General features: G+C 42.4%; 1 protein-coding gene across 1 annotated transcript in view; it reads right to left on the reverse strand.

Moving 5' to 3' along the window:
- caprin1b (cell cycle associated protein 1b) overlaps positions 1-18,342 on the reverse strand; it is a 204,275-nt gene extending 185,933 nt beyond the window's left edge. Inside the window, exon 1 of the mRNA XM_078549580.1 lies at positions 17,957-18,342. Coding sequence (XP_078405706.1) covers positions 17,957-18,145 — 189 coding nt within the window. The 5' untranslated portion in view covers positions 18,146-18,342. The remainder of the gene's footprint in view (positions 1-17,956) is intronic.
- Between the last annotated feature and the right edge of the window lie 1,002 nt (positions 18,343-19,344).

Here is a 19,344-nt window from a genome sequence, read left to right on the forward strand (position 1 = left end):
GCATTTAACAAAGGTCGTCAATTTCAAAAAAGAAATTAAAAGCCACAATAACAAGTATACTTGAATTCAAAAAACATCCACAGTAGTTGCCAATGTTTGTGAAGTAGAATTTTTTTTTTTTTTTTTTGCTGCTCTTCACTCAATTTTCCACTTTTAATCATTTATGGCACTTCCTGATAAGGCTGCAGATATAGAGCAGCAGGAACCTTCTTCAAATAGAAATTGCATAACAGCACAATCCACTTTCCTGACCTGCACAAGGAGGGTACCTGACCAGTCCATTTGTGGTCAGCGAAGAAAAAGACCCTGGTGACATCCACCACAGCTGATGAATAGTCCTTTTTGCCATTGTTGGCAAAGACTTGCAAACAGAATATAACTCATCCAATATAAAATGAGAGTTTTGACAGGATTTCAAAAAGAGAAAAATAATTGTAATTCCTAGTGTTAAGAAGCTCAATGTTAGATATTGCGTGCATAATACACTGTTTTCTGACCCAGAATCTTGACCAGTGTGCCATCTACTGCAACTTGAATATACCAACTAAAATGCTCAATAAAGTCAGCACCATATTTCAATGAGGGATAGTATTCTCTGAACCTAGCTCACTAGAAATGAGGATTTTCCAGAACAATTTCAGTTAAGGTCCCATTAATGTGCAAAGAAAAAAGATAGATGGACAAAAGTTAGAGTAAACTAAGATTCAAGGTGAAATGGCATTGTGACATACACAGCACAGATTTTAACAGGCCAGGGAAAGAACAGCACTGTGGGTGTACCTATAACACATGGGCTGCAGCGGTTCAAGGCGGCAGTTCACCATCACCTTCTCAAGGGCAATTATGGATGGGCAATAAATGCTGGCCTATGCAGCAATGCGTACACCACATAAAATTCTTAAAATTACTCGAGGCAAGACGAGGTTTAGAAATAAAACTGCAGAGTTTATCCATTAAAAACTAAGTATTTGCTGTATCTTACAGACAAACTTTGGGAACACCACAACTTCTGAAGAACACTCATACTCATTATCCTTTAAAGTTTCCATGCAGTGGAGTTAAGGGCTGAAGCCTGTATTTCTCAAATGGACCACTCAACATGTGTTTAATAAAGTAGCACTCTCAACTGCAAAATCTACTGCTTTAGAAAATGCAAAGGAAAACAAATGTAGGAAGCAGAAACAGCAGAGAAATTTCTACCAACCATTCTAAGGTATCCCTTTACATTTGCCCACAAGCTGTGTCAGCAGTGATCATGACAAGAGGGATATGGCCCAGGGCACTGATAAGGGACAAACTTTGGAAATAGAAGAAAGTTTCCCCCTCAGAGAAATAAGCTGTCATTTAATACCAACAAGGGAGATGGAGTATAAAAATCAGAAAGTCTTGCCAAAACTGTATAGGACATTCATGAAGCCACACTTACGAGTACCAGTTACAGCTTTGGTTTCCTTACTTAACGAGGGACATAACTACATTGGAAGCAGTTCAGAAAAGGTTCATTAGGTTGATTCCTGGGAAGAAGGGGTTTGTCTTAAGCATTAAGCTTATACTCATCGAGTTTAGAAGAATGAGAAGTGATTTTTTAAAAAGTCATTCATGGGAAGCGGGCGTATTGCCCTCGAGAAGGTGGTGGCAAGATGCCTTCTTGAACCACTGCAGTCCATGCGCTTTAGGTACACCCACAGTGCTGTTAGGGACGGAGTTCCAAGATTTTGACCCAGCAACAGTGATGGAACAGCAATATATTTCTAAGTCAGGTTGGCGAGTGGCTAGGAGGGGAACTTCCAGTTGGTGGTGTTCCCATGTGTCTGTTGCCCTTGTCCTTCTAGATGGTAGCAGTCATGGGTTTGAAAGGTGCTGTATAAGGAGCCTTAGTGAGTTCTTGCAGTGCATCTTGTAGATGGTGCTGCTACTGTGTGTCTGTGGTGGAGGAAGTAAATGTTTGTGGATGTGGTGCCAATCAAGCGGGCGGCTTTGTCCTGGATGGTGTCAAGCTTCGGGAGCTCATCGAGACAAGTGAAGAGTATTCCATCACACTCCTAACTTGTGCCTTGTAGATGGTGGACAGGCTTTGAGGAGTCAGGAGATGAGTTACTCACCACAGGATTCCTAGCCTCTGACCTGCTCTTGTAGCCACAGTATCTCAGAAAGCATGTTAGTGAGGTGGTGAAAAAGGCATATGGGACACTTGCCTTTATCAATCGAGCCACAGATTACAAAAGTAGAGAGGTCATGCTGGAGTTGTATAGAACCTTGGTGAGGCCACAGCTGGAGTACTGTATGCAGTTCTGGTCACCACATTATAGGAAGGATGTGATTGCAGTGGAAGGGGGGCAGAGGAGATTCACCAGGATGTTGCCTGGGATGAAACATTTACATTATGAAGTGAGGTTGGATAGACTTCAGTTGTTTTCGTTGGAGCAGAGAAGACTGAGGGGCGACCTGATCGAGGTGTACAAGATTATGAGGAGCATGGACAGGGTGGATAGGGAGCAGCTGTTCCCCTTAGTTGAAGGGTCAGTCACAAGGGGACACAAGTTCAAGGTGAGGGGCAGGAGGTTTAGGGGGGATGTGAGGAAAAACTTTTTGACCCAGAAGGTGGTGACAGTCTGGAATGTGCTGCCTGGGAGGGTGGTGGAGGCGGGTTACCTCACATCCTTTAAAAAGTACCTGGATGAGCACTTGGCATGTCATAACATTCAAGGCTATGGGCCAAGTGCTATGGTAAATAGGGTAAATGGGATTAGGTAGCTAGGTAGGTAGGTCAGGTGTTTCTCACATGTCAGTGCAGACTCAATGGGCTGTAGGGCCTCTTCTGCACTGAGAGATTCTGTGATTCTGTGGTTAGTCCAGTTCAGTTTCTGGTCAATGGTAACCCTCAGGATGTTTATACTGGGGAATTCAGCAATGGTAATGCCACTGAATGTGGAGGGGCAACAGTTGGATTCTCTCTTGTTGGAGATGGTCATTGCCTGGCACTTGCATGGCGCAAATGTTACTTGTTAGCCCAGGCCTGGATGTTGTCCAGGTCTTGCCACATTTGGATATGGATGACTTCAGTATCTGAGTCATCACAAACGGTGCTGAACATTGTGCAATTATCAAAGACATCCCCACTTCTGGAGAGAGGAAGAATGGAGTTAATACCACACTCAGATCAACCATGATCTTACTGAGTGTTAGAGAAGGCTCAAGGGGCCAAATGACAGACTCCTGCTCATATTTCTTATATTCTTTATGTAATATCAAACTACTTTTCAGAACAAGTTACATTTGCATAGTGCCCGAAACATAATGAAACATCCTAAGAAACTTCACAAAGAGCATTATAAAATGAAGTAGGGCACCACATCAGATACTAGGTCAGATGACCAGAAGCTTGATCAAAGAGGTAGGTTTTAAGGAGTGTCTTAAAGGAGGAATGCAAGATAGGGAGGCGGAGGGTTGCAGGGAGGGTATTCCAGAACTTGGGGTTTAGGCATGGCCAAAGGAGGAGCAATTTAAAAAATCGTGAATTCTCAAGGGCCAGAATTAGATGAGTAGTTATCTGAGGGTTGTAGAGCTGGAGGAGATTATAGAGATAGGGAAGGGAGAGGCCAAGGAGGGATTTGAAGACAGGGATGAGGATTTTAAAATCAAGATGGTGTCTGACCAAGAATCAAACGAAGGCCAAGAAGCTCAGGGGCGTTAGGGGAATGGGGCTTGCTTGAAAGTTAAGCCACAGATAGAGCCAGGATGACCTCCAGATTATAGAGGGAAGAAAGTGGGGGACCAGGCAGCAATGCATTAGAATAGTCGAGTCTAGAGGTAACAAATGCAGAATAAGAGTTTTAGTAGATAAGCCGAGACAGAGGGTGAACTCAGGCAATGTTACAGAGGTGGAAATAGACAGTCTTAGTGATGGTGCAAATGTGGGGCCAGAAGTTCATTTTAGGAACAATTATGACACCTAAGATTGCGAACAGATTAATTTAATCTTAGACTGTTAGTAGGAAGAGGGATGGATTCAGTAGCATGGGAATGGAGTTCTGAGCAGGAAGAGGGATGGATTCAGTAGCGAGGGAATGGAGTTCTGAGCTGGGACCAGAAACAATACCTTCAGTCTTCCCAATATTTAATTGGAAGAAATTTCTGCTCATTTCATTAAGTACTAGATGAAGCTTAAGCAGCCTGGTAATTAAGCAACAGTGGAGGAGTCGAGAGAGTTACTGGTGATGTAGAGCTGGGTGTAGTCAGTGTACACGTAAAAAACTATTGCGGTGCTTTCGAATAATATCACCAAGGGGCAGCAAGCAGGCGTGAAGGAGGCGGCAGCCAAGGATATATCCTTTGGGTCAGGAACAGAAGCCATTGCAAGTGATTCTCTAGCTACAGTTAAACAGATAAGAATAGAACTGGGTAAGAAAAGTCCCACACATCTGGCGACAGTGAACAGGTATTAGAGGAGGATGGTGCGGTCGACCGTGACAAAGGCTGCAGACAGGTCAAGAAGGATGAGGAGATCAAGTTTACTTTTGTCAGGGTCACATAGGATGCTTTTCAATATTAATCATATGCAGCACATCAGCACCATACAATACACAGAAATTAAATTACTCTTAAACGGCTAAAGCCAAAAAGAGGTTTGTATTTTTCTATCATTGTATTTTTCAGGCAATACACACCCAACGTAACTTACCTAAGAACTAGGAGCAAGAGTAGGCAATTCAGCCCCTCGAGCCTGCCCCGCCATTCATTACGATCATGGCTGATCTCATTTCGGCCTCAACGCCAATTTCCCACCCTCTCCCCATAACCTTTCAACCTATTACTAATTAAAAATCTGTCCGTCTCCTCCTTAAATTTATTCAGTGTCCCGGCATCCACTGTACTCTGAGGTAGTGCATTCCACAGATTCACGACCCTTTGAGAAAAGTAATTCCTCCTCATCTCTGATTTAAATCGACTACCCCTTAGCCTAAAACAATGGCCTCTCGTTCTAGAATGTCCCAGAAGGGGAAACATCCGCTTCACGTCTACTTTGTCTATCCCCTTTAGCATCTTATATACCTTAATTAGATCTCCTCTCATCCTTCTAAACTCGAGCGAGTATGGGCCTAAACTGCTCCATCTCTTCCCATAAGACATCTCTGGAATCAATCTAGTGAACCTCCTCTGAACCGCCTCCAGTGCAACTACATCCTTCCTCAAGTAAGGGGACCAAAACTGTGCACAGTACTCCAGGTGCAGCCTCACCAATGCCTTGTACAGTTGCAACAACACTTCCCTATTTTTATACTCTATTCCTTTAGCAATAAATGCCAAAATTCCATTTGCCTTCCTTATTACCTGCTGTACCTGCATACTAGCTTTCAGCGATTCATGCACGAGGACACCCAGATCCCTCTGCACTGAAGCATTCTGAAGTTTCTCTCCATTTAAATAATAAGTCGCCTTTTTATTCTTCCGACCAAAACGGATAACCTCACACTTATCCATGTTAAACTCCATCTGCCAAATTTTGGCCCATTCACCTAACCTGTCCATATCCATTTGTTAATTTCTTATTTCTTCATTGCAACTTACTTTCCCAATTATTTTGGTATCATCTGCAAATTTAGCTATAGTACCTTCTATCCCTGAATCCAAGTCATTAATATAGATTATAAATAGTTGGGGCCCAAGGACCGAACCCTGTGGCACCCCACTAGTTACAGCTTGCCATCCAGAAAAAGACCCAAAAGACTTCTGCAAGCATTTGGCTCTTGTTAGCCCTGAAATTTGCAACCAACTCAAACTGGTAAGAAATGACACCATGTATAACAAAATAACTTGCTGATTCAATTTTTTTTCCATTACAAGACCACTCATGCCCCAAAACAGGTTTTCCGGCCAATTCTCATTACCAGATTGCAAAAATGCAACCATTCTGGTGCTTTTACTACAAAAAAAATTGAAACCGTCATTTCGTTATATAATCTAGTGGAGTATTTAACAAAAAAGTGCTCAGTGCCTTTGCAAAAACATCTAAACCAATTACACCAAGAAGTTTCAATGATCTATTGGAGTGGCAGGTGACACACAATGCGCTTACTACACATTGGATAATCCAGGCTTCAATTTATTGCTTACGTTTTTTAAAAATTCAGCTAGTCAGCATTCAGTCATCAGCAAAGTTAGTGTCTCCTAAGCCCAGTATTCATTCATGCTATTAGAAAAGCCATCAAGTCTTGCTTCAATTTGGATTTGCTTGGCTACCAACGAAACAGCCAGAAATATAACCAGCATAAACACAACTAGTCAGAACAATGAGGCTAATGCTACTCACTGTTATTCATGGTACAACAACTTTAGGTGAAGAACAAATGCATGTTCAAGTATGAATATCCGAAAGTTACTGTCCAAGTTGTATGGCTCTACTATTGCTGTCTGCCTCAACAATGACACATACTAAACGCCATGAATGTGGTGCATTTGTTGAAAAGGTACAAACTAAACTCGCTACAGGTATTATTGGTTATAGTACCCTTTAAAAGATGTGATAATTGTAATTGCTAATTACTACCATTCAACCCTCTGCACTGAAAACAAATCACAAGAGATGTACAGTTTCATTCCTTCAGTCATTATTGTATAGTTTAATAGTTGCTCACCTACAGTGCCAGTTGATGTGGTTTTGATTGCACAAGAGTTTTGGAAATTATCCCACTGGTGCACGAGCTGCACACAATCGGTGTCCACAGGATGCCGATTGTTACTGGCCGAAAGTGAGCCAGAGGTCAGTTTCTTAAAAGTTCCTGCAGTTCAACCACAACTAAGCAATTTGGTAGTACAGAACTTGAGTATTGCTGAAAAAAGATACATGTCTAAGCTTTTTGTCTTGCACTCATCGGGACACTCGCAAAAATACCAGTAAACAACAATTTATAGTGCGTGTGAAGAGTGTGCTGATTGGTTGGCAAGTGGCATTGCCATGGAGAATGCACCATTGATGGTGACTGACAGTTAACTGCGAAGCATTGTTTGAAATTTAAACCAAGCAACTTGACCCTGATTGGTCAAGACATTGCCCTGAGGAATAAGTCAGCGAATGGCCATCACTTACATTAATACAGAAAGGCAGCTAAACAAAATACGTAGCTTTCAGTGCACGCAAATGTGCCACACTGCAAGCCCAACTGACAATCTTAAATTGGTTCAGGGTAATTTTTAGCACACTGAGAATTATTTAGCAAACGCTGTCCAATCGTGGAATCACATCTAATGTTGGACACTGTCTTTTGAGTTCTGCAAACACAGGCTGGTTGGGTACGGTCTGTACCCTGCCCATTGTGAACAGCAGCTGGGATATGCTGTTTGACACGATCCGTCAGTTTTTAGGGTGTACGGCCTACATACCTAGCATCACACTGGCATTGAAATTCATATATCACATTACTAACTTGTGTGATAGGCACACGGTCTCTTTGGCTTGCCGGCAGCATCCTGTTAGTGGTGAATACCATTTGTATTGCTACTGCATAGTAGCAGCATGAAACAGCCAGGTCTAGATCGCCATGATATAGTGCTGCAGCATAAATATCTATGGCTTCCATAGGTGGAACACTGGTGAATAGGCTAGCAATGTCAAATGAGCACATGGACACAGCAGTGCTATCGATGTGCAAGTCCATAAGACATATGAGCAGAAGTAGGCCATTCGGTCCATCATGTCTGCCCTGCCATTCAATGAGGTCATGGCTGATCTGATAATCCTCAACACTCACTTTCCTGCCTTTTCCCCACAACCCTCAATTCCCTTACTGATTAAAAATCTGTCTCTCTCAGCCTTGAATATACTTAACGGCCCAGCCTCTGCAGTAAAGAATTCCAGATTCACTACCCTCAGAAGAAATTCCTCCTCATCTCTGCCTTTAATGGGCAACCCCTTACTCAGATTATAACCACTGGTCCTAGACTCTCCCACAAAGTGTAACAACCTCTCAGCATCTACCCTGTCAAACCCCCCAAGAATCTTATATGTTCCAATAAAGTCACCTCTCATTCTTCTAAACTCCAATGAGTACAGGTTCAACCTACTCAACCTCTCCTCATAAGAAAATCCCTCCATAGCTGGGATCAACCTAGTGAATCTTCTCTGGACTCCCTCCAGTGCCAGTATATCTTTCCTTGGATAAGGGGACCAAAACTGTTCACAGTATCCCACCACGGCTGATGGTGGAATTTTCTATGATTCTACTGGGCCTAGTGCTGGAAAATGGGATTAGAATAGTTAGATACTTGTTTGACCGGCACAGACTCAATGGGCTGAAGGGCCTTTTCCTGTGCTGTAGACCTCTATGACTCTATTCTAAATGTGGTCTAACTAGTGCCTTGTACAGTTTTAGCAAGACTTCCCTATTTTTATACTTCAGTCCCTTTGAAATAAAGGCCAACATTCCAGTTGCCTTCCCTATTACCTGCTGAACTTGTATGCTAGCTTTTTGTGATTCATGCATGAGGACCCCCAAATCCCTCTGTGCTGCAACTTTCTGCAGTCTTTCTCCATTAAAATAATTTTCGGCTCCTCTATTCTTCCTGCCGAAGTGCATAACCTCACATTTTCCCACATTATATTCCATCTACCAAGTTTTTGCCCACTTACTTAACCTGTCTATACCCCTCTGCAGGGGGATGTCATCCTCACCACTTGCCTTCCCACCTATTTTGGTTTCATCCGCAAACCTGGCAATAGTACATTCACTTCCTTCATCGAAGTCATTAATATACATTGTAAATAATTGTGGCCTCAGCACTGATCACTGTGGTTGTCATCCTGAAACTTCCCCTCTTATCCTAACTATGCTTTCTATTGATTCTTCTGAAGAGTCATACAGACTTGAAACGTTAACTCTGTTTTTCTCTCCACAGATGCTGACTTGGAGTTTTTCCAGCATTTTCTGTTTTTGTTTCAGATTTCCAGCATCCACAGTATTTTGCTTTTATCTGTCTTCTATCAGTTAGCCAATCCTCTATCCATGCTAATATACTACCCCTCAACATCACGGGCTCTTATCTTATTAAGTAGCCTTATGTTTGGTACCTTATCAAATGCCTTTTGGAAATCCAAATATATTACATCTACCGGTTCCCCTTTATCTATCCTGCTTGTTACCTCCTCAAAGAACTCTAATAAATTTGTCAGGTATGATTTTCCCTTCATGAAGCCATGCTGGCTCTGCTTGATTTTATTATGCATTTCTAAACATCCTATTGCATCCTTTGTAATAGGCTCTAACATTTTCTCAATGACGGATGTTAAGCTAATTGGCCTATAGTTAGCTGTTTTTTGTCTCCCTCCCTTTTCGAATAAGCGTGTTACATTGGCAGCTTTCCAATCCTCTGGGACTTTTCCAGAATCTAAGCCTCTGTAAATGTGAAGGAATCCTTTACCATGTATGTGGAAAATTTGCTCAAAACTGGTTGTAACAATTCGCCCAGTCATTTGGCCAATTCATGTTGTGCAGGACCGGTCATAGATAAGATGGGGTGTAGAGGGGACATCACTTTTGTTTGTCTTGGGCAGCCCATATATATGCGGATGCAGCGAACCGTGAGGGTGAATCCTGTCTCCTATCATATATATCACACTGCAGCTCATCGCTCTCACACAAGTGCTATATCATGATGATCTAGACCCATCACCATTGTGAGAATCAGTATTCACTGAACTTATGAACTCGGCAACTCGTGCAGTTGAATTCAGTTTTAAAGAAACATGTCTTTGATGGAATGACACCTAGCCTTCTACCTCCTGCATATTTCCGATATCTGGACGATACATTTGTTATACTTAAATCCACAGCTGCATTTTCCTTATATGTCTTAATGGGCTCCATCCTGTGTTCAACTTCACCTTTGCAATGGAGCAGTCTAATGAACTCCCCTTGCTTGATATATCAGTTGAGAAATCTTTCAAGGGTTCTCTACCACATTCTACCGCAAGCCTACCTTCACTGGTCAATATACGTGTTGGGATTCTTACAGTTCCACGCACTATAAGATTGGTCTCATCAGCCACCTTGTAAATAGGCCCGAGCCATTTACTCACCAGGCAGGCTTGATGCTGTAATTGGGCACAAAGGCATCCTGCAGGATAATGGCTACCCTGATCAAATCATTTTGCGCTGTGGATCACGCAAGCTCATGAACAGGCTTAAGGTCGTCATTTTAGACCCTGAAAAGTGCCCAGTCTACCTCAGGTTACCCTGCAAGGGTAAGGTATCTCAAAAATTTGAGCTACAGGTGAAGCTAGCTGTTTCATGCTGCTACTATGCAATAGCAAAACAAATGGTATTCGCCACTAACAGGATGCTGCCGGCAAGCCAAAAAGACCTTGTGCCTATCACGCAAATGAGCAATGTGGTATGTGAATTTCAGTGCCAGTGAGATGATAGCTATGTAGGCAGCACGTCCCAAAGACTGGCAGATTGTATAAAACAGCATGTCCCAACTGCTGCTCATACGGCAAGGTACAGGCCATACCCAACCAGCCCATGCTTGCAAAACACAAAAGACAGTGTCCAACATTAGATGCGATTCTGCTATTGGACAACATTTGCTAAATAATCCTCAATGTGCTAAGAATTACGCTGACAACCAATTTAAGACCATCAGTCAGGCTCGCAGTGTGGCACATTTGCGTGTACTGGAAGCTACATGGGGTCCTGTTCTTAACAGGCAGAAAGAACATGTACACACATTGCACCTGTTTCAGCTAAACAAGTGATTCATTCCTCAGGGCAATGTCTTGGCCAATCAGGGTCAAGTTGCCTGGTTTAAATTTCAATGCTTGGCAGATAACTGTCTGCCACCATCAGTGGTGCATTCTCCATGGCAACAACACTTGCCAACCAATCAATATTCTCTTCACAGTCTATTCTGTTGTCTTCCCTTTATACTGGTATTCTTGCGAATGTCCCATTGAGTGCAAGACGAAAAGCTTAGACATCTCTTTTTTCAGCAATACTCATTTAAATAATTGACTCAAACTAGGTTATTTTCCACTGTTTCAATCCATGATAACTGAAAAGGGAGGCAGCTCTTGCTGCCAATTTAACGGGATGCACCAACAAGCTTCAGTTAGCACATGAACTTGCTCATTTCACTGCCTCAGTGTATAGTTGGCAGCATAGTCCCCACCATTTATAGTGGACTCACTGGTGTTAATGCAACTCATCTGCTATAAACATTGGTCAGTGAAACCATGAGACCCCCAGACGCCCTGCAGAAGACTTGTAGTGTATTGTTAAAAGTTAGAAAGTAAATCTGAGCACAATATTTCCAAGTTGTTGACGACACAAAACTGGGCAGGTTGAGGAGGATGCAAGGAGGCTTCAGGGCAATTTAGACAAGTTGTGTGTGGGCAAACACGTGGCAGATGCAGTATAACGCTGATAAGTGTGAAGTTATACGCTTCGGCGTGAAAAACAGAAAGGCAGAGTATTATTTAATTGGTGATATATTGGGAAATGTGGATGTACAAAGGGATCTGGGTGTCCTTGTACACCAGTCAATGAAAGTAAACAGGCAGTTGCAGCCAGCAATTAGGAAGGTAAGTGATATGTTGGCCTTCATTGCAAAAGGATTTGAGTTCAGAAGTAGGGATGTCTTATTGCAGTTAGACAAGGCGGTGAGAGCACATCTGCAGTATTGCAGCAGTTTTGGTCTCCCTACCTAAAATGGATATACTTATCATAGAGGGAGTGCAGAGAGTTCACAAGGCTGATACTGAGGATGGCAGGGCTGTCGTATGAGGAGAGATTGGTTCGACTGGGCCTGTATTCACTAGAGTTAGAAGAATGAGAGGGGATCCGATTGAAATGTATAAAGTTCTAACAGGGCTAGACAGACTGGATGCAGGGAAGATGTTTCCCCTGGTTGGTGAGTCTAGAGCCAGGGGCCACAATCTCAGGATAAGGGGCAGGCCATTTAAGACTGAAATGAGGAAAAATTTCTTCACTTACAGGGTGGTAAACCTGTGGAACCACAGAAGGCTGTGGAGGCCGGGTCACTGAGTATATTCAAGAAAGAAATTGATAAATATTTGGATATTAGGGGCCTCAATGGGTATAGAGAGAAGGCGGGAATATCGAGTTGAGGTAGAGGATCAGCCATGATAATATTGAATGAAGGAGCAGACTTGAAGGGCTGAATGCCTTACTCCTGCTTCTAGCTTCTATGTTTCTACCCTAAAGGTAACAGCTCATGAAAGCTACTGGGATCTGACTACAATAAACTACAAAACATGGTGCTGACTTTTGCCCTAATGCATTATTAAATGTACTTGAAACTGCTACGTTTCAAAGATGACAGTAGCAGTTCAGGAACTCAAACTGAATAACTCTCAGTCATGGGCAGCAAGAGCTGCTACCATTCACTCTGCAGCTTTGTGGCTTCAACCTCTTACGACTTTGTGAAATTAGTAAATTTCAAACAACTTCACATTTCCTTTCCCAAGAAAGGAAAGGCACAAGAAAGTAATTAAGTTATTTGAACTTTTAACAAGGTGCAAAGTGCTTTCTGAATGCTCCAAAAGGACCAGCACACTTCATATGTTAAGCAGCGCCTTTGTAATTGATTTCTGTGGTGATGAAAAATTAGCTGGCATGAACAGTTATATAATTTAAGTTTGGATGGTATAGTTGGTGGTCACTGTGCTTTAATTGAGTATTTGAAAGAGCTTGATCTTTCAGGAAGAACAGAAAGTATCTATGATTCTTTGTGCCCCACCATACTGCTTTGGTACATGACATGGTGGGGCTGGAGTTCAGCCAGGGCAGGAAAGAAGAGCAGTGAGATGATGAGAAAGACATGAAAAGAGCAAAAAACATAATTCACATAACATGCAATATTTTGACCTTGAGTGATATTTTGTTCTACTTATTCCCAGTCTTTTTCCACAGAAATTCAAGGGTTCCACCAAGCTGTAAAGCATGAGAGTAGAGCAGAAAATATTCTCCCTGCACTACATATTTTAATCCATAGAGTCATAGTTATACAGCACAGAAATAGGCCCTTTGGCACATCATGTCTGTGCCAGCCATCAAGCACATATCCATTCCAATCCCATTTTCCAGCACTTGGCCCATAGCCCTGTATGTTATGGCGTTTCAAGTGCTCATCTAAATTCTTAAATGTTGAGAGTTTCTGCCTCTACCACCCTTTCAGGCAGTGTGTTCCAGATTCCAACCACCCTCTGGCTGAATTTTTTTTTTCAAATCCCCTCTAAACCTCCTGCCCCTTACCTTAAATCTATTCCTCCTGATTACTGACACCTCCACTAAGGGGAAAAGTTTCTTCCTATCTACGCCCCTCAATTTTGCATACCTCTATCAGGTCCCCCCTCAGCCTTCTCTGCTCTAAGGAAAACAACCCCAGCCTATCCAGCCTCTCTTCATAGCTGAAACGCTCCAGCCCAGGACACATCCTGGTGAATCTCCTCTGCATCCTCTCCAGTGCAATCACATTCTTCCTATAGTGTGGCGACCAGAATTGCACACAGTACTCCAGCTGTGGCCTAACTAGTGTTTTATACAGCTCCAACATAACCTCCCTGCTCTTGTATTCTATGCCTCGGCTAATAAAGGCAAGTATCCCATATGCCTTCTTAACCACCTTATCTACCTGTGCTGCTGCCTTCAGGGATCTATGGACATGTACACCAAGGTCCCTCTGATCCTATGTACTTCCTAGGGTCCTACCATTCATTATGTATTCCCTTGCCGTGTTAGTCCTCCCAAAATGCATCACCTCACACTTCTCAGGATTAAATTCCATTTGCCACTGCTCTGCCCATGTTACCAGTCCATCTATATCGTCCTGTAATCTAAGGTTTTCCTCCTCACTATTTACGACATCACCAATTTTCGTGTCATCTGCGAACTTACTGATCATACCTCCTATGTTCACATTTAAATCATTAATGTACACTACAAACAGTCAGGGCCCCAGCACCAATCACTGCGACACACCACTCATCACAGGCTTCCAATCGCAAAAACAACCTTCGACCATCACGCTCTGCCTCCTGCCACTAAGTCAACTTTGGATCCAATTTGCCAAATTGCTCTGGGTCCCATGGGCTCTTACCTTCTTGACCATTCTCCCATGGGAGGCCTTGTCAAAAGCCTGACTGAAGCCCATGTAGACTACATCAACTGCACTACCCTCATCTACACAACTAGCCACCTCCTCGAAAAATTCAATCAAATTTGTTAGACAAAATTCAAAAGGTAATCTCCCCATTTCAATTACAAAAAGTACATTATTTTTAAAAAATGCATCTGAAAATACATGATTTGCACCTAGAAACAATTTAAATAAAGATGGTCCCTCAATGGCTTAGTAGTTATTGATAATATCCTGTGTAACATTGAATGCTACAGGCATACGGTTCTACTTCTGTGCTAAGTCAGCTGACCCGACTGGCCCTGAGCTATTATGGTGAAAAAAGGTTAGCTGGTGTTCGCACATTCTGATTGCCAGTGATCACCACTTGAAAGTGTGCGCAATGAGGATAAATTGTGTTTGGCTCAATTCCATGGTTAAACAACCCGCCAACATTAAGTAAGCAAGCTCACATAAAGAATGGCCACCTCAATAAAGTGAAGTCTACTGACAACCATAAAATCAAACCACAGCAGCAGCTAGTATCTAAATGGAATAACACAACAGGAAAAAGAACATTTAGACATTATATTATGCCACTGAAGGTATAGCAATTTTTAACGTGTAAGAATATTGTAACTACACTTTTCCCATTACGCTATCTTGAAAACAGCTTGCAAATGCAATTAAAATAGCACATAAGCTTCAAAAGGAAATATTGAGAATGCATTACTTCACTCAGCACACAAATGTTGACAACAGAAATCAAACAAAAGTTATTCCTCAGTGCTCTCATGGATTGAAGCAAGAGGTGGTGCTTTTGCCATCTGAACACAGGATGATCAAATTAATTTGGAAGTTTCAGTTTGAACTGAAGCACATTTTTATTCGGTATTTTAACCTGAACAGGATTCCTGTGGACTGGTTAAAAAATATTGTCCAACAACTAAAACAAAAACACCTGGAAAAACTCAGCAGGTCTGGCAGCATCTGCAGAGAGGAACACAGTTAACGTTTCGAGTCCACATGACTCTTCAACAGAACTAAATAAAAATAGAAAAGAGGTGAAATATAAGCTGGTTTAAGGTGGGGTGGGGGAGACAGGTAGAGCTGGATAGAGGGCCAGTGATAGGTGGAGATAGCCAAAAGATGTCATAGGCAAAAGGAAGAAGAGGTGTTGAAGGTGGTGATATTATCTAAGGAATGTGCTAATTAAGGGTAGAAAGCAGGACAAGCAAAGTACAGATAGCCCTAGTGGGGGTGGGTGGGGATTTTTCTTTTCCCACCTATTTTCATTATTTTTAAATGTATTTCCATCCATTGTTTTATCTCTACCTTTTAGCCCATTTAGATTCCTTCACCCCACCCCAAAAAAATTAACATCTTTGGACACACACCCCATAAACTTGTTCAGTTAAAACTATTTACTCATTAAACATTATTTTGTCCATGACTAAGATGAGCAGAGTCTTCATAGAATGATTTGAGGGCAGGGGAAGTAGTGAAATTTTGGTCTTAACCTCTCACAGCATCTTTCTGGTTTTAGCAGCAATCATATAATTCTCGAAAGCAATTTTGGCAGGTAGGGTTTTGGATTAAAACAACCAGGAGATGGATTCACACTGTACCTATCCCAGCGATTTCAGATGCACCATTGTCTCCAAAAATCACTTCAGGAACCGACCTTTATGAGGAACAGTTTGTGATCCTCCATCTGGCATAGGTCACCTCAGCCAAACACCACAATATGGTACAAAAACAAAAATAACTGGAAAAACTCAGCAGGTCTGGCAGCATCTGCAGAGAGGGACACAGTTAACGTTTCGAGTTCCAATGACCCTTCAACAAAACTAAGTAAAAATTTTTGTTTTGGATTTCCAGCATCCGCAGTTTTTTGCTTTTACCACAATATGGTGCCAAGTTGGTACAGCTGGCTAAAAGCACATCCTGCTGTTTGGCCATACAGTAGACATAATGAGATGAAATGAATCATGGTTATCATCCAGCAAAATTCTGAAAATGGTTTACTGTGCCTCTCAAATAAGGATGTCTCTTCATCCACCAAAAGGAAAGACCTCTGCATTAGGCTCGTGAAATTGAGTAAGCTCCCCCAATGTGAAGCAAGCTCCAGGGTGGTGTTTTTTATTATTTGTTCATGGGATGTGGGCGTTGCTGGCTGGGCTAGCATTTATTGCCCATGAGAACCGAGTAGCTTGCTAGGCTATTTCAGAGGGAATTTAAGACCACATTGCTGTGGGTCTGAAGTCACACGTAGGCCAGGCCAGGACAGCAGGTTTCCTTCCCCTAAAAGGCATCAGTGAACCAGATGGATTTTTACAACAATCCTGGTCGTCATTAGGCTTTTAATTCCAGATTTTTTTTTATTGGATTCATAGTTCACCATCTTCAAACCCAGGTCCTCAGAGAATTACCCTGGGTCTCTAGAATACTAGTCCAATGACAATACCATTACGCCACTGCCTCCCCATAACTTAAATTAAGAGTTTATCAAATTCTCTTATGAGTGAGCTTTATATTTTAACAGGCCATTTTTTTCTTCAAGTGGATGAAACCAGTTTTGTAAAAAAAAAACTACATGCAGATGCTGGAAATCCAAAACAAAACCAGAATTACCTGGAAAAACTCAGCAGGTCTGGCAGCATCGGTGGAGAAGAAGAGTCGACGTTTCGAGTCACGAGGACTCGAAACGTCGACTCTTTTCTTCTCCACCGATGCTGCCAGATCTGCTGAGTTTTTCCAGGTAATTCTGGTTTTGTTTTGGAAACCAGTTTTGTGTTCCTTGGTTGTACATTGGTTATTTAAAAAATACTTTTCTGTTAAAATGTGTCCACAAATGTGTGATTTTGTTACTATTAATTGTACTTAGTCTAGAGTCCAAAAATTCTGAGAACTCATGACTTGAGTCTAGAACTTTGGAACATTTGGCCCCTCCAGGCTATTCCAGCATTCTGATTACTCGATTTCACAAGCCCGATGTGACAGCGGAATTATGAGATCCTAACCATCAGAGGTCTAATGCCTATCCTTTTGGATGAAGAGACATCTTTATTTGAGAGGCACAGTAAATCATTTTCAGAATTTTGCTGGATGATAATAGCCATGGTCCATTTTATTACATCTACTGTATGGCCAAATAACAGGATGTGTTTTCAGCTGACCTATAGCTTAACACCATCTACTTGTCTTGGATCCATAATCCTCAAATATTCTTGCCAAATAAGTATCTACCCAGTTATATTTTGCATTTTTCAATAACCTAGCTTTTAAGTCCAGAGTTCCTGACTTCCATTAGCCTTTATATGAAAAGAGTGCTCCCAGCCATCACCCTTGACTACAGCAGCAGTTATTTACTACTCATCTTTTTCTAGGCCATTAAAAAAGTGTAAAATCATTCAAGACTGCCACCAACAATTGAGTTACATCCCTTTTACAAATTTTACTTTTAGTTCTAGAAAATCCACAAACTGCTATATCAGAAAAAGTGCAGATTTTGACTCAAGAAAATTATGGGAAACTAACTTCAAACATAAATTCAAATGTTAAATTATATAAAAACGCGTTCAAGTACTTATCAGGAATCATTGTTAAAAGTGCAACGCATCTCTGCTGTTAACTATTTAAACTAACCAACCGAAGATCTGAAGTGGGGAGGGACTGGGGGAGGAGGCTGGGACACGCTTTCTAGTCTACAGACTGGAAATTATTGCTCCGATCGATGTCAAGGGGCTGCTCTTCAACTCGTTTTCTTTTTGTGTGAAGGCCGAAGCCTCCTGAACTGTTGTAGCTGCAGCGGGGCCTCTCCTACCTTCTTCTTCTCCATGTTCCGCACTTTCTTGTCGATGACATTGAGAACCTGTCTGAGTGCTTCATTCTGTGGCTGGACCGCCTGTCCCTGGCCGCTCTGGACACTCACCGCTGCGGCGGCGGCGGCCTCAACTCCGGCGGCGGAAGACGATCGCGATTCGGCCGCTTTTGTGGCGGTGGCTGCGGGCATTTTCTCTCCTTCGCTTTGTGAGGAATTGAAGCTTTGTTTAAAAAAACAAGAGAGATATAAACCGGGAGAGGGAACAGAGGCGGGGGGGAGAAAGTTGGGAATTTTATTGAAAGGGAAAGACCAAGCGACGCGGGCCTTCTCTGTCCGCGCGACACCAGCAGCAGCGCCGAGACTAAGGGGCGGGATCGCGCCGCGGGAGCGCGATTGGCGCCGCCGCCTCAGGACCCGGGCCCGGGCCCGGGCTGTCCGCACCGCGCCCCTTTCCCAGCGATCACACTTTTCTCAGAGATCACACCTGTCACAATACAAATACCATCAACGATATGTGTGTCTGTTTAAAATGGATTTTTATTGATCAGTGACTCCGACATTCTACAAGGTCTTTCAGGCACTTGTTTAGGACACTAAACTGAGAAAGGGAAAGAGCAGCTCAGCAGCAGCAGGAAGGGAGGAGCTTCCCTCCTGGGCTAGACTCACTAGAGAGAGAGTGTGTGTGAAACAGGTACTTCCCCAACTTTGTAAAGAGACGGTCGCTGAAATAAACTGGCACCTTTCTGTTACCAACCCATTGAGGAGATGGTCAGTGAATTAAACAAGCACCTTTTGTCAAGTCAGTAAAGAAATGGCCAGTCAACTCAGAAGAGATGGTCGTTGAAATAAACAATGTCAAGGGGCGTTTTAAAATAAGGGTACTGAGGTTTGTTGGGCAGAAAAGAGCCACACACTCAGCAAATCTGCATTATAAAATACTGAAGCAATTTGAATATTTCAGTAGGGATACATTCATTTAGCAAAAACTTTGTTAATCTATATGTATTATTGATAATTGCACATTTGTTATGTACCACGGATCTTTGTACAGTGCTGTTGAATCAGATTCCGAAAGGGGTGCCAACCATTACACTCCCCGATAAGTGGGATCAGGTTTTAAGAGGTCAACCTATTAAACCGCCACCGCCCAGGCCATGAGTCATAATTACTCCTGCTTACATTGTTAGTTCTATGTAATCTCAGAGTAGAACAGCATATTCTTATTGCAAACGGGCAAAAAAACTGCATTTCTATGCCTTAAACTCCATGGTTTTTTTGTCTTAATTTTTACCGCTGGATGCAAAAGTCTCCATTTTGGAGCTAGCCCGTAGCCCAAAAAAACTAAATTCACTTGGGTGATCACTTCCCACACTGTAAACCCAAATTAC

This window comes from Cetorhinus maximus, chromosome 9 (genome assembly GCF_964194155.1).
Source record: "Cetorhinus maximus chromosome 9, sCetMax3.hap1.1, whole genome shotgun sequence".
Classification (NCBI taxonomy): Eukaryota; Metazoa; Chordata; class Chondrichthyes; order Lamniformes; family Cetorhinidae; genus Cetorhinus; species Cetorhinus maximus.